The sequence below is a fragment of the Trifolium pratense genome, linkage group LG5 (genome assembly GCF_020283565.1).
Source record: "Trifolium pratense cultivar HEN17-A07 linkage group LG5, ARS_RC_1.1, whole genome shotgun sequence".
Lineage (NCBI taxonomy): Eukaryota > Viridiplantae > Streptophyta > Magnoliopsida > Fabales > Fabaceae > Trifolium > Trifolium pratense.
Genome location: NC_060063.1, coordinates 46756764 through 46773263, shown reverse-complemented (window position 1 = coordinate 46773263; position 16500 = coordinate 46756764). Strand labels below are relative to the sequence as shown.

The window sequence follows — 16500 nt, the reverse complement described above, 5'->3', positions numbered from 1 at the left end:
AATAGGGATTAGAGCAGATCTAATCTCTCTCAAGTCTCAGCAGCAAGCAAACAAGCGGCACCCATCTCCTCCGCCGTTTCAAGCAGCGCGCCGCCGAGACGATAGAATCGAACCCTAACCTTCAACAACATTAACACACATAAACATGGTTCAACTCTACGAGAACAAAAACATTAACTGGAAACCTTCAACTGTGAAAATCGACGGTTTACAAATCGATTGGAAGCCATCACCTGTCATTGCTATAGCCACCAGTATCGATGGCTTACGTGTTGCCGCTGCTCGCGAAGACGGTTCTCTTGAACTCTGGCTTGTTTCTCCCGGTTCTGACCGTTGGCATTGTCAGTTAACCATTCGTGGTGATCCTAATAAGAGAGTTTCTTCACTTGTTTGGTGTAATGGTTCTGAATTTGGTCGTTTGTTCTCGTCGAATTTGGATGGCTCTGTTTCTAAGTGGGATTTTTTCCACTTGAAACAAACGGTATGTTGATTGTATATTATAGTGCAGTGTGTGTTACATGTTACTTACAAGGATCAATTTGGTGATAATAGGAACTAATTTGTTAACTTGATTTGAAATTTGGTATGGATTGGAGACTAAATTCAATGTCTAACGAGCTTTAGTGAAGGTTGAATAGATGATCTAGAGTACCGAGTTTGAACCGTAGTTAGAACCATATTTAGTTAGACTTTACTTACTATCCGGTGAACTTTGGATTACCAGAGACATATCCCCTAGAAACTAGAGGTTTAAGACAAAAATACGAGTTAAATTGCTATTATATTTTTGGAAAATGCTAAATAAATAGTGCCCTTAAGACACTTGTTAAGGAAACTATTATAGAAGTTTCGTCTTGAAAAGTGGTTTATTCAACCTTTTTGAAGTTTAAAATTTGTCATTTCTAATGCAAAATCTCTATATTTTGCATGCTTAGCTAGTGCCCTTACGGCACTTGTTAGCACGACCCTTTAATTTTTTGGTTTTTCATAGGTTCCATCTATGGGAGGTAATCCATTCGAGTGGGCACCTCTCTTGACCAGGATTCGAACTTTGGTTCGCCACATTGTAGGAGACTAGCCTTTTCTAATGCAAAATCTCTATATTTTGCATGCTTAGCTAGTGCCCTTACGGCACTTGTTAGCATGGCCCTTTAATTTTTTGGTTTTTCATAGGTTCCATCTATGGGAGGTAATCCATTCTAGTGGGCTCCTCTCTTGACCAGGATTCGAACTTTGGTTCGCCACATTGTAGGAGACTAGCCTTTTCTGCTAGGCTCAATTCCCTTTGGTAATTACTATTTTAAATATTTTTTTTTAAGAAGCTAAATTAGCCCAACCAAATTGGCACCGGAGAGAATTGAACCCGAGACCTTAAGGAGGAGCACACTCCCAAGTCCCAAGCTAATACCACCAGACCAACCCAAGTGGGTTTACTATTTTAAATATTATGTTGAAAGAGTGCATTCATTCTTGAGTAACTTTAGTACAGACCATTTGGAAAGGAGTTACTCTTGAGCTAAACTTGGCATAGCATTTTAATTCAAATTTTTGTTGATATTAAGAAAACTTAATGTTGTTGTTGTTAACAATATGTAACCTGCTAGAGCATGTCAGTCAGTGCATGAGGGCTACCATTGAACCGGGACTACATTAGAGGGGCCCTTTCCTTCTTTGTTTTATGATTGTTGTCACCAATTAGTTACTTCAGGACTTAACTATATTTATTGTGCTGACAGACAGTGCTAGAATCAGATGGTGTTTCAATCTGGAAAATGGCTGTTACACTGCCTAAGAGCAGTGTTATAAAGGCTGAGACAAAGGGTGGTCGTTTGGGGAATGGACATGGTGATTCTGGTGAGTCTGAGAACAGCGAAAGCGATGAAGATTCTGAGTCACCTGCTACTATCATGCAATCTGTTCTTCGGTTTCCACGTGTAGCAATTGGTTACGATGATGGACGTGTGGGAATTTATGCCATCTCTGATACGGATGAATTTATGCATGTGAAATCCTTGCTTCGAGTCAAAGGTTAGAAGACTTCTTTTTGAGAAATGCCTTGCTTGGGTTGTGCAATTTTTCTTTTTGTTGTGCTTGATTTGCTTAGTGTGTATTAAGAGAATGTTTTGTGGTATTGTTTTCAGGACGAGTTTTAAGTGTGACTTGGAGTGAAGATGCTAACTACATATATTCAGGCAGTAGTGACGGGTACATATTCTTGTTGTGATTGATGATCAATGATTACTGTCTTGTCTCGTGTCACTTTTAAAGTTACATGAAACTTTTCTTTGTTTGCTAGAGTGCAAGTTTATCTTGATTCTAAAGTAGATTTGATTAAGCAAATACAACATAATCCACCATTATTATTTTTTTTTTGATTACTTTGACTTAGTTAGATATGCTTACGCATGTTTCTTATCTTTATCTCCTCGCAGGTTAATACAAATTTGGGATGCTATGTCAGGTCATGAAGTCGACTGGACTAGAGTTGGGCAAAAAGTTTGTATATGGTCATTGCTGTTTTTAAGGTGACAGTGGAGGCATCATTTTGTTTATATGAAGATGTGTGTACTTAATATTCACAACCTTTGTTACTGATTGGTTAGTTTTTATTTTAGATCAGGGACACTTGTTAGTGCTGACAGCAGCGGTGGTGTCCAGTTTTGGGACAGCAAAAATCTATCCCCCTTGCAAGCACATTCATTACACAAGGGAGATGCAATTGCTCTTGCAGCAGCACCTAGTCAAGATATGGTGTTCTCTGCTGGTTCTGATGGCCAGGTTAGGAATTGCATAATTTGTGGAATGGTTATGAATCCAAAGTAATTGTACTTCTTTACATTGATGGTTATACATTGTTACGATTCCTTGTGGATTGGTGGGTATTGTTGTGAGTAAAACAAGGTTGCTACACTAGTGGAAGTTTCTCTAATTTTTTCACTGTATTTGTTCTTGGAGATCGAAGAGAAACAGTAACATTATTGTGTAGATTCTATGCCATTACCGAATCAGAAAAGCTCTTAGTGATTTGATCATATGATCCTTAATTCTCCCTTCTTCCAACCTTTAACACTTTGCATTGCAAAAAATGTGTGAAATGCCATCCCCAACCTTAACCTTTATTTTCTCTCAAACTTTCATATAATTATACGCAAGTCTTTAGATAGTGCAGCAAGTACAAAACCCAGTAAAAGATAATTAATTCCATTTAACATTGTTATATATTTCAATTTATAGCAACTTACAGTGGTTTAGTAGCTCCGAGGCAAAATTACTCTGTATATATAGTTTTTTTACACTGGTTTTCTTTATGTTCCCTTTTTTTGTGTTTAAAATTAAATATCTATGGTTATATAATATATGATGTTCCATCCTTTTGCTTAAATGTGAATGTGTCTGCATCTTGAATTGCTCTAGGTGGAAATCCATTGTTCATCGTATCTCACATATCATTGTATTACTATTTATTGACCTCTTTTGATTTTATATATTCTCAAGAAGCGTGTCATCATGTGTTACTTGTTATCTACAAGTATTGTCATATTGTTATTCTTTATTCATCAATTTATTTTTTGCTGATCTACATTCACATAAGGCTCCATGCTCCGTGTCTGTTAAGTGTTAACCAAGTGTATTATAACTATAATAATGTTGGTTTACTTTATTTTATATGAAGGTTATTCTTTATACGCTGTCAAAATCATCTAACAATGTCAATTCTCCAACAATGAAAAAATGGATCCATGTTAAAAGTGTCAGGTCTCATACCCATGATGTCAGGGCCTTGACTGTTGCGGTACCAATTGTTGAAGAAGGTTTGTTTGAAAGTTTGTTTTTAAATTTTTTGTTATTTATTGTGTGTAAATTGTATTAGCAAGTTTGGATAAACTTATTATACAAAATCCTAAGGTGCTTTGGGCATAAGCAAAAAGTAGTTTTGGAAAACTTGAAACTCATTTTCTTAAATAAAAAGCTGAAAACTATTTTGGCTAGTACTTTCAGAAGGTAAACTTTTTAGCTTTAACCAAAACTTTTTCTGTGTAGAAAAGGTGTTTATCTTCTGTAACAAACTTGTCAAATTGGGCACTATATATGCTGAATGCTTTTGCTGTTTCTGTTCATTAACCATGCACTTTTGTTTTTAGCAGATTGTTTGCCTGATGAGAGGATTAAAAGAATTCGACGTGAAGCAAAACCCAAGGATTTCAGCTACCATAAGTGGGCTCATATGAAGGGTCCCATGCTTATTTCAGCAGGAGACGACACAAAACTCTTCGCATACCCTGTGAAAGAATTCACAACTATCCATGATATATGCCCTGCACCTCAGGGAACACCTATTCAACTAGTCCTTAATACTACTGCCTTCAATCAATCATCAATACTTTTAGTTCAGTCTTCGCGTTGGTTGGATATCCATTTGCTACAACTCAGAAATGTTCATACAGTCGGACGCCGTGCAAATCCTAAGATGCAGCACTTCAAAATATATGCGTCAGGTCGAGTCCAGAGTAAGGCTTCTCAACATATAATCTGCAGCACCATTTCTAATTCGGGGGTCCTTGTTGCGTACTCTGATCAAGAAAAACCTAGTCTTGTTGAATTGAAGTGTGAAGTTGGGAAGATTACATTAAGTACAAAAAAACTTCCTCAAAGATTACCATTTACCCATTCTATGATTTTTACTCATGACTCCTCTTGGTTAATATTAGCTGGGCATGATAGAAGGATATATGTGAGCTAACTATATTCGTCATCTTCATATTTGAATTAAAATATCATAATCTTTGGATTAAAGATCGTATAATTTGCTTTATTTTTTTTGAAGAAGCTATAATTTGCTTTATTAACGCCCTTCACTTTTGAATGGTATAGGTTGTGGATGTGGAAAACTCAGAAATAGTGCATACTTTTACACCCCGTCCTGAGTTGCAAGATGAGAAATCACCTCTTACAGAGCCGCCCATTACAAAATTGTTTAGCAGTTCTGATAAGCAGTGGTTGGCAGCTGTGAATTGCTTTGGAGATATATACATATTTAACTTAGAAATATTAAGGTGTTGTCTCTAATTTGCTTAACTTTTTCTTTTTAATTTAAGATGCATATTACTCTAGTTGTTTTGTTGGTGTTAGCTAGAATATCCATTTAATGCTCAAAAACTTTTAAAATAAAATAGTCAACCTTTCCTTTTGTGCAACAGGCAACATTGGTTCATTTCAAGATTGGATGGTGCCTCTGTTACAGCTGGTGGATTTCCGCCTTGTAACAACAATGTACTGATAGTTACTACTTCCTCAAACAAAGTGTATGCATTTGACGTTGAGGCCAAAAAGTTGGGAGAATGGTCAAATCGGAACACACATGTTCTGCCTACGACATTCCGGGAATTTCCTGGTGAAGTTATTGGGATTTCATTCCCTCCCTTGTCAACTTCATCGTCGTTTGTTGTTTATAGCTCCAGGTATGTTCTTTTCAAATATGAAGTTGACATTTTGCATTAGCCATTAGTGAAATTTAAATGAGCAAAATAAATGAGAGAAATGTTATATGCATCATAATTTTTTGATGTAGAATCATTGTTTATTAATATCAAACTAGTGATTTATGTTTTATACATGTCGTAATCTAGACTGTAGTGTTTAAATGCAAGTGGTACACTGTAAACCTTAAACACGAAATAATAGAAAGGAAAGTCGGAGACATAGGCACAATTGACCGATCTTCATCGTCAAGCATTGTGTATTTATTGTTAAACATGGAGAGGATCTTGACCCGTGTTTTTTGTATCTCTATTCTTGAGCCAGAATTGCTGTTCTAAGTTCTAACAATACATGTCAAGCTAATTTTTCCTTAAATGTTTTTTTGGAAACAAAGACTCAAAAGCACTTTAAAGTTGCATCTACAATAGTTCCTACCCTCCCACTCCCCCTGAAACTAGTCCTAGGCATCAGACCGATTTAATCAGAATCCGGTTCCTAAAACATTTTTCACAAGCAATGTAATATCTATATGAGGTTTCGTACGAAAACTGTTAATATAGATATGTTGGTTTTTTTAATACACACAACCTTTGTATGAGTTGATTTCAGAATCATCATACACTAACAATGAAAAATAGTAGTGATCTTACCTAATAAGAGAGGACGACCGCGCCGGCGTTTGCTCGTGTAAGCCCCTGTTGAAACGGAGGGGGCTGTGTACCTGCAGATACTCTGACGCTCAAGTCAGTAAGAGTGGAGTGAAGGTTTTCGTGTGCTAATGATACGTACCTTGAGAAATGGCAGTGGGTCTTGTATATATAGCCCCCAGCGCTGGGCCAAGGCCCTTAATGGCATTAATGGCCATCAAGTGGCTGCCGGAAAATGGCTGCCGGAAAATGGCTGGAAAGCCTTGATGAGCAGTTAATGCTCATCATTCCGGTGAACGGCCGTTACAACGCGTCGAGCGTTGTGACCGTTGGTGCATGAGAGACGGGAATTGTGGGTTGCTTGCTAATTGGGATTATGCTCGTTGATCCATAGATTTTCCTCTGCTATTGGGCTCGAGGCCCAATCCAGAACAATTGGTAAATTGATGACGTTTTAACTGTTATTTTTGTTTGAAATATGTATTTCTAATGTTTACCGATTATTCTATCTTCAGGGCAATGTGCTTGATTGAGTTTGGATTGTCCGGGGAAACAGATGATAATGATATGCTAGATATTCAAAATTCAGCAGTCCAGAGTTTACAAAATTTTAATGTCATACCTTTAGCTAATCCTGTTTTATTTTTAGCATACACATCAAAAAATTCCTTCATTATGGTAGACAAACCTTGGTTGGAAGTGGTCAAGAGTTTAGAAGCCTCACCAATCCACAGACATCTTTATGGGTCATAAGTAAGATTTTTCTTATTGTGAGAGGGATGCATCGTGGTCAAGAGTTTAGTTTGTTTTAGCTATCATTGTTGGTGAGAATGATGCACCTAAATTTTCCACATTTTCGGCTCTATATTTGACTTTTCTTATTCTTCTTCTTCCTTTCAGTCTGTTAAGGCGTTTTGCTTATGCACACAATTCAGTTTTTTTTTTTTTGTTACAACACAATTCAGTTTATGTTTAAGCTACTAGGAAATGTTGTTTCTTTATTTAAATTTTTTCAGTTTTTTATTACGAATTTAATATTTCCAGTTGAAGAGTTGTTATTGTTATTAATAATAATGTATTTTTGGCCCCTAAAAGTTGTAATTTATTATCCTAACTTTGACTTTTTTTGACAATTATCCTAATTTTGATTATGATTAGGAAATACAAGTTTTGTTTTGTTAGACTTTTTGCTATTACATTGAAGGATACCAAAACTTATGTTCTTTTTGCTATCACGTTCCTTCGATGTATACTACTGTTTGATGTTTTTGCTTGTTCATAATGTTACTGATACTAGCCTAATTTGTAGACCTTTGTTGTAAAAGCCTCATATGTGACGTTTCTTATCTCTCTATCTATGACAAATGTTGGTGGATAGCTATGCTTCTTCATAGAACTTCGAGTTCATTGAAAAATCATTGTTTAAGAGACAACGTTTATGAGTTTATCAAGGCTTTTAAGGCCAAAGTTATCAAAAAAATTGTAATTTAATAATTTTGTGAACTTCATTAGTTTAAAGCTTCAAGATTGCGACAAAACAATGATTCCTTCTTCAATCTAGATCTTTACTGTTGAGTTTTACTTGATGTCATGTCTGTTGATACTTGCTACAAGTTTTAGGTCCGTATTTAAGTAGTCACCAATAAATATCACACAAATGATGTACAATATACATACATTCAACTATATATAGTTTATGGCTAACATTCTCAAATTTGTAGCTTTGAACTCACATAACCTGCATCCTAATGTATAAAGATGTGCAAACGGTTCATTACTACTCGTAGGCATGAACGATACTTACTCTTTGACCACTAAAATGTTCTCTTTGCACACAACTCACTTTTAACTAAACTCAATTATGTTAGAATCAATTCTTTTTGTTGCAGAACCAAACATATACTGTATGATCTTACTTGATCAGAAAGGACGACTGTTCTGGCGTTGTTCCGTTGATACTCTCGGTGAAACAGAGAGGGTTGTGTACCTGCAGACACTCCGACGCTCAAGTCAATTAAGTCTTGAGTGAAGGTTTTCTATGCTAGAATATACGTACCTTGTGAATGGTAATTAGCTATGTATATATAGCCCCAGGGCCAAGGCCCTTGATGGTATTAATGGCCATCAAGTGGCTGCCGAAAAATGGCTAGAAAAGCAATGATGAGCAGTTAATGCTCATCATTCCAGTGACCGGCCGTTACAACGCTTCGAGCGTTTGGCTGTTTGGTTCGTAGGGATTGCTTCTTGGGCTGCTCTTCGTTGGGCCTTGCTCGACGGCCCGGTCTGCAATTCCTCGGCATTTGGGTTTCTAGGCCCAGTCCAGAACACTGTACATCTCCTATACGCATGTTTTCAGTGAAGCTTCAAGTACTACTACGGTGGACCAAAATAAATTCTCATCTTCATACTATTATTAGCCGTATGTGAATTGACAAAACCGTAATATGACGTGGCTTTAAGGTTTTACTAATTAGCGAAGGAGTATAGTTGGAATAAAGAGAAGTCTAACCCAACATATTCCCTTTAAATATTGTCAAAGATAGGTCATCATGATATTAGTATTTTTTCTATTTTTTGTTTTAGCATTCTTCAAGTTTATACTCTCACTTTTTTTATTGCTCAGTTTCAGTTGGTTCAATTCATATTGAACGAAAGTTCGTTAAGGTGATTCATTTACCGTCATTGAAGGCGTTGAAGATTGAGATCAATCGTGTGGACATGCAAAAAATGAACACATTCAAAAATGTCATCTACTTCAAGTTCTAATAATTCAAAATGGCAAGGTTTGTTTAATTGAAAAAAACTTTAGTTTATTTGACATTAGTATACAACTTAATAACTTTGGTTTATTTGACTTATGTATGTCGTTATATATGTTGTTGTTGATAGGAAGAGTCATCCTTATCGAGATGGATCACACAACCAATTGTTCCTAACTGCACTGCATTACATCTCATCTCATCTCTATTGAATTTAAAGGATGTCAAGGATCTCTAGATGAGGTGCCTTTTGGCCAATATATTTCACAAAATGGGCTTATTTTGAAACCCGTGCTTTTGAGTAATATTGCAACGAACCAATGCATGAAAGCATGACATTCTCAAAGGTGTGCCAAGGGATGGAATGTGCCCCTGCCAACTTATACTCCCTCCCTCCTAAAATATAAGAAGGGGAAATTGGCAAAACCAAAGTTGATATATTTAGTTTAAATTTTTAATCAAATACATCAACTTTCTTTGACAATTTTTTCCTTATATTTTGGGACAGAGGGAGTATTTAGCAAGTCTATTTGGTATTTGACATAATTTGATACCCCAAATTTACTGAATTTTCTTATATGAGTTGTTTACTATTATGTTCCTTCAATTTCAATCAATGTATACTACTCATGTTTGATGTGTTTGCTTGTTTGGTTAAGTGAAATTCGAAACGTAAATTCAACTCATAAATTCGTAGAGTTTACCTCATTTTAAAATAAATATATATAATATATATTTTAACTTATTATTTTGAACATAATTCGAAATTAATAATTTTATTTTTAATTTAGAAATTTAAGTGTTATGAATATTAATTAAACAAAATATGACAAAATTAATATATTATAAATTTTGAATTTTTTAAAACAATATTAGACAATTCACACTTAGTATATTTTATCTCATTCTCATTTGTTAAATATAACTATAGTCATTCATTTCAATGACAAACAATGCAAATATATATCTTGTAAATAAATAACATTTCTCTCATTTTTTCCGTATTAAATATGACTTTTTGAATCATGCATGTTGATGATAGTCAATTATATGATGTTTTTAGCAATAATTTAGGATAGTTTTAATAGCAATTGAAGCCCAAAAGCAAGCAAATACCTGGAAAAGTGAAGGTACATGGCCCAAAAGCAAGAAAAGTGGAAAAAACATCAAAAAAGGAAGAAAAAAAACGTCAAAAGTTGCACGCATCATCGTAGCCACGATGAGATCCATCGTGGTACGATGGAGACAGTGAAGAAAAACAGAAAATCTTGAGTAATCTTTCATCGTGCCACGATATGACCCATCATAGCCACGATGAAGCAAATTTGAACTCGTGGCCACGATGGATACGATGCGTGCGCAAAAAAAGCCTAAATCCAACTGAAAAAGTATAAATAGAGCTCTCCTCCTTTACAATTATTAATTCCAAAATATTCAGAAATATTGAGAGCTGTTTAATATTCACTCTAGAGTTATGAGAACTCTAAGGAGAAGGCAATGATGGCTATGAAACTCCATGACCAATAAGGTTCTTTTCTTTCAGTCTTTGTAATTTATTTTTCCTAGGTTAGGTTGAGTAGATGAACTCCCTCATAAATGCTTGAGACATGTAATTATTGTTCGATAAAGTTTATGCTCAATTGTTATTAAGTTATTTTCTATATTTGTCCTTTTTTTTTAATTATTCATTCTTAATATTGATCACATTAAGTGAAAGAACTTAGAGAAAATTATCTGATCCTGTGACAACATAATTAATAGGCCATACCAAAAAGACATTTCATCCTACCAATATGAGACCATTAAATTCAGTATATGAGGTACATGGGCTGGATTAAGAATCACACATACTTAAATTATGCAATGATATTAGGAAATCGAGCGGGCATAGAGAACTTGTTAAATTCTGAACTTCTAAATGTTAGGACGCACTCTTAAAAGGCTGAACCCATTAAAGGTAATGATATGAAATAACGAAGGCTAAATCTATCGAAGCTTTATTGATTCGACCTAAGTCAGATTGCAATAGAAATAAGGGTCCGTTTGGCCCAGCTTTCTTTAGAGCTTATGCAAACAACTTATGCAATATAAACTAGGTTTTATGCAATTTTATAAGTTCACATTAGTGAAAATTGTAATTTTATAAACTATTTTATCATAAACTACCTTGAGAAACTTATAATAATATATAAAAAAAACTGGGTCAAACGAGCCCTAAGTATAGTAATACTAGGCTTATTTTAATGGAAATTAATCTGGTATAGCTTATAATTAGTAATGAGGTATAATATAACGTCAGTTACCAGGCAGAAGTCAGGGAGGAATTCGAAACACATAACTGCACACCCGTGTGGCCACACACACTATTTTATTTATTTTTTCTTTAATTTATTGTCCTTTACTTTATCGTTACTTATTAAATGAAGGGTAAATAGTGCTATACCCCCCTGCAAAATATTTTTTTGAGATTACCCCCCTGCAATGTCAAGATTCTTTGCGTTACCCCCCTGGCTCAACAAGTGGGCATATGACATGGAAGAATCTTGACGTGGCATGACACGTGGAAATTAATTTATTTTTTATTTATTTTTAATTGCCAACTCATTAATTATTGTGGGTTTTTAATTAAAAAAATGAAAAAAAAACTTAAAAGTTGTTATACTTTTATGAACTTACTTAAAAGAATTTTTTTTTTTTTGACTAAAAGTTGTTATTATATATATATAAAAAAATTCTTATATATATATATAATAACTAATAATAGAGTAACCAAAAAAAAAAAACGAAGATGAAAAAAAAACTAATAATAATAATAGTTGTAACACCCTAACCCATACTACCCTTAAAAACGTAATTTTAAAAACTTTTCAACAAGTGTAAAGGCAGAGTGCCACGCGGTAATTAAAACACAAGCATACACACAGAGCATCATGAAATTTAACATGAAAAGCAACAGCGGATTCCAATCAAACCAAGCATGCATATATATATATAAGTCATATTCATCCCTAAGGATGTCACTTATACAAGAACTAGCATATCAAAAAGGTAACACCGATATACGATGAAATCCAAGCGTAACCCCGACTCGATGTTACATTACCAGAGCATTCACTATTTACAAACTCTAGTCAAAAGCTAGTACTAAGAGGAGTAATCTATGCTAAGTCTCCTCACCAAAAGGTATCTTCAACACCCAGCTAATACCGCAGTCTAAACGTCGGCACAGTCCTCAGCCTGAATATCTGAACCCCCAAAGGTCCAGCAAATAACACAAAGCAGAGAGTTAGAAAACATAATCGCATATCATACGAGTATAAGAAAGGCCTTACACTTTCGAGCTATCATACATATTCTAACTCACGTCAAAACATCGCACTAAACATTTATCAATTAATAAAGTTCAACACAATACAACCAAATAAATGTCACATACCATTTATCAAACATATGCGCATTTACCCTAAGGTATCTAATGCCAATTAATTCACTGTCATGCCATCCCTAGACATAACTAAATGCATGTGGTACCAAGATGTCTCACCAACGGTGGACCAAGAACAGTTTTATATCATGCTGGATATGTCGGAACTTACCGAACCATCTTATCTCCCTTGGATAAGCCAAAACAGTTTTATATCCTGTTGGATAGCAACTCCGGACTCATGGATTCATCTAATCCGATCCTCGGATTCATTATGGACACATAATCCATTTTCGTTATTGGAACCCAAGTTTCCAATGTTCACATACAATCATGAATGCATGTATGCATACACATATCAACCATATGATATTCTCTAGCTCGAAGCTACTCTTTTATGAATGCGGGAACACAATCCTAACACATTCACTTAACATTGCAAATTAATGCCAAAACATCACATTGCTCACTTTAAGCTACAACTTATTGCATACATGTTTATCAATCATATAACGATTAACAATAAGCATTAACAGTATCAACATGTATCAACAATCATGTAAGGATACTCTTAAACCATGTTACAAGTGCCTAATCACACTTATAAACATCAACAAGAATTGCTGTCACAGAGGCCTTCGCTAAGCGAGGGCTTAGCGAGACATAGCGAACCACGTTCCAGGAAGTCACCTGCTCATGGCGAGCATTGGCGAGCTTCAACGAACTATTCGCTGAGCGAAGGCTTAGCGAGCCTACGCAAACCTCACCCGGAAGTCACCTGCTCATGGCGAGCATTGGCGAGCTTCAGCGAACCTGTTCGCTACAGCGAACTCCTGGTCGCTTAGCGAACCACACCAGAACAGAATATCTGTTCTTGAGTTATCTAAGGCGGTTTAACCTTGAATCAACTCAAAAATTCATCTAAACATGTTATAAATTCATATAAACAGCCATTCCAAACATATATGGTATCAAGGAACATTAATCATCCCTTCCAAACATCCAAATACCTCTAATAATCAAAATCATATCAATTTCTTGGGTTTTAAGTAACTTTCTCAAACTTTTCAAACATGGTTCAAATACATACATATTCTTCATGGAATCAAGCTAGTGATTAACACATACAAAGTGATGATGAAGAACATCACACTCACATACAAAAGCTTAATCAAAAGTCTAAAAGAAATTGAGTGGGAGAGTTCGGGAATGGAGACATAGACAATCTCCCCCCTCCTTGTCACTCAAGAATCATGAATTCTAATCTCTTACCTTAAGTTTGGTGATGATTCAAGCCTTCTCTTGCTCAAGCTTTCTCTCTTGATCAAACCCTAGCTTAGCTCTATGGTTTTGCTCTTGCTCTACTCACTCAAAACTCAAGAAATGAATTGTGAAACTATTCATATGTTTGACTTGCTACTTATACTACTTCCCATTATCATGAACCAAGCCCAAATGGCTTAGGCCCATTGCCTCTCACGCCCATAAGCCCAAAACAATGGTTCTCGCGTCTAATAACTTACGTTCGGCTAAATAATTATTCGTCGCTCACTAAAATAATAAAAGCCAATTAATAAATAAAATACATTTAATAAAATATACGAATACGAAAAATGGGTCGTTACAATCCTACCCCCCTTAAAAGAATTTCGCCCTCGAAATTACCTAGAAACAGATCGGGATAAGAATCTCTCATCTTGCTTTCCAACTCCCACGTCGCATTCTCACCAGCCGGTCCTCCCCACACGACTTTCACGGATGCAATCTCTTTGTTTCTCAACCTCTTCACTTCTCTTCCTTCGATTCTCAAAGGCACAGTCTCAATGGTCAAGTCATCCCTCACTTGAACATCGTCCGATTCAATCACGTGTGTCGGATCAGACACATACTTGCGCAACTGTGATACATGAAAAACATCGTGCAAATTTGCCAATGATGGCGGTAATGCAATCCTATACGCAACTTTCCCAACTCGCTTCAAAATCTCAAACGGTCCAATAAACCTCGACGTCAACTTCCTTGACTTCAACGCACGTCCTACTCCAGTAGTCGATTTAACTCGTAGGAATACATGATCCCCCTCTTGGAATTCAATGTCCTTCCTCCTCTTATCATGATAACTCTTCTGTCGACTCTGAGACGCTTTCATCTTCTCACGAATCATCCGAATCTTCTCTGTTGTTTCTTGTACAATCTCTGGTCCAAGAATTGCACCTTCTCCAGTTTCATACCAACACAGAGGTGTCCTACACCTTCTCCCATACAAAGCCTCAAACGGTGCCATTCCGATACTAGAATGGTAACTGTTGTTGTATGTAAACTCTACCAACGGCAAACAAGAATCCCAATTCACGTTTTGCTCCAAAACACAAGCCCTCAACAAATCCTCTAAGGATTGTATCGTCCTCTCCGACTGACCATCTGTCTGAGGGTGATAAGCTGAACTCAACCTCAACTTCGTTCCTAAAGCTTCTTGCAAGCTTTCCCAAAATCTAGAAGTAAATCTCGGATCTCTATCCGAAATAATACTTGTTGGAATACCATGTAGCTTCACAATCTGCTCCACATAAATCTCGGCCAACTTAGGCACCAAAGTACCTTTCCTGATAGCAATGAAGTGAGCACACTTCGTCAAACGATCTACTACTACCCAAATCACCTCGTTACTTTTCTTGGTCTTCGGTAAACCTCCCACAAAATCCATTGCAATGCTATCCCATTTCCATTCAGGTATAAACATTGGTTGTAACAAACCAAACGGCTTCTGATGTTCGATCTTCGATTTCTGACAAGTTAAGCATGAATAAACAAATTCTGAAATTTGCCTCTTCATTCCCGGCCACCAAAACAACTTCCTCAAATCCTGATACATCTTGGTTACTCCAGGATGAATACTCAAACCACTTCTGTGACCTTCTTCCATGATCATTCTCTTTAATTCGGGTACATCCGGTACACAAACTCTTCCTTGAAATCTCATGACTCCACTTTCGTCAATCTTGATATTGGTCTCCTTGCCTTCATTGATGAGTACCATCTTCTCCATCAATCTCTTATCCGATTTCTGACGTTCTTTAATATCTTCAAGAAAAGGATTCGTCAACTTCAACATTCCAAGCTTCACACTTGAAGAAGTAACCTCGCACACAAGACTCAAGTCTCGGAATTCTTCAATCAACTCTAACTCTTTCACCATCAATGATGACATATGCAAAGTTTTCCTACTTAATGCATCGGCCACTACATTGGCTTTTCCGGGGTGATAACTCAATTCAAAATCGTAGTCCTTTAAGAATTCGAGCCATCTTCGTTGCCTCATATTCAACTCCTTCTGGTCGAATAAGTATCTCAGACTCTTGTGATCACTAAACACTTCAAACCTCGATCCATACAAGTAGTGTCTCCACACTTTCAAAGCAAACACCACTGCGGCTAACTCCAAATCATGCGTTGGATAGTTCCTCTCGTGAACCTTCAGTTGCCTTGAAGCATATGCTACCACATTACCCCCTTGCATAAGCACTCCACCAAGTCCTAACTTCGAAGCATCGCAATACACGATGAACGACTCTTTGGCATCGGGTAAAATCAACACGGGTGCAGTAGTCAATCTTCTCTTGAGCTCTTGGAAACTCTTCTCACAAATACCGTCCCAAACAAACGCTTGATCTTTCCTCGTCAACTTGGTTAACGGCAAAGCCAACTTCGAAAAACCTTCGATGAATCTTCTATAATAACCGGCCAAACCAAGGAAACTTCTAATCTCTGAAACAGATTCCGGCGTTCCCCACTGTGACACAGCGTCAACCTTCGCAGGATCTACCGCGATTCCTCCACTTGAAATTATATGCCCTAAGAAACTCACCTCTTTCATCCAAAATTCACACTTCGACAACTTGGCATACAACTTCTTCTCCTTCAAGACTTGCAAAACAATCCTCAAGTGCTCTTCGTGCTCTTCCTCGGATTTTGAATAAATCAAAATGTCGTCGATGAACACCACTACGAATCTATCCAAAAATGAATGGAAAATTCTGTTCATATACTCCATGAAAACTCCAGGTGCATTGGTCACACCAAACGGCATAACTGAATACTCGTAGTGCCCATACCTCGTCCTAAATGCAGTCTTAGGTATGTCTTCCGTCTTCACTCTAATCTTATGGTATCCAGATCTCAAATCGATCTTACT

General features: G+C 36.4%; 1 protein-coding gene across 3 annotated transcripts; it reads left to right on the top strand.

The window, feature by feature from the left end:
* Nucleotides 1-31: 31 nt before the first annotated feature.
* Nucleotides 32-9574, top strand: LOC123884405 (WD repeat-containing protein PCN-like). 3 transcript variants are annotated; one of them, XR_006800756.1, is made up of 11 exons: nt 108-481; nt 1737-2028; nt 2142-2205; nt 2433-2525; nt 2616-2778; nt 3674-3812; nt 4146-4732; nt 4873-5054; nt 5199-5459; nt 8749-8908; nt 9015-9574. XR_006800756.1 is itself a non-coding variant. In XM_045933491.1 (10 exons), the coding sequence occupies exons 1-10, from the start codon at nt 146-148 to the stop codon at nt 6876-6878; spliced, it is 2355 nt and encodes a 784-aa protein (XP_045789447.1). In that variant the 5' UTR covers nt 32-145; the 3' UTR covers nt 6879-7663. The 3 variants fall into 3 exon arrangements, 2 of the variants coding, with proteins under 2 accessions (XP_045789447.1, XP_045789449.1); XM_045933491.1 differs by lacking the exons at nt 8749-8908; nt 9015-9574 and adding an exon at nt 6641-7663 and having other exon boundaries at nt 32-481; XM_045933493.1 differs by lacking the exons at nt 8749-8908; nt 9015-9574 and adding an exon at nt 6641-7225 and having other exon boundaries at nt 396-481; nt 1741-2028.
* Nucleotides 9575-16500: the final 6926 nt, after the last annotated feature.

Bases quoted from the DNA above. Each gene is read 5' to 3' on its own strand.
- LOC123884405 (XM_045933491.1), top strand. From the start codon at position 146: ATGGTTCAACTCTACGAGAACAAAAACATTAACTGGAAACCTTCAACT. The intron at 482-1,736 runs GTATGTTGATTG...TTGTGCTGACAG, and splicing joins TTTTCCACTTGAAACAAACG to ACAGTGCTAGAATCAGATGG. The intron at 3,813-4,145 runs GTTTGTTTGAAA...TGTTTTTAGCAG, and splicing joins GGTACCAATTGTTGAAGAAG to ATTGTTTGCCTGATGAGAGG.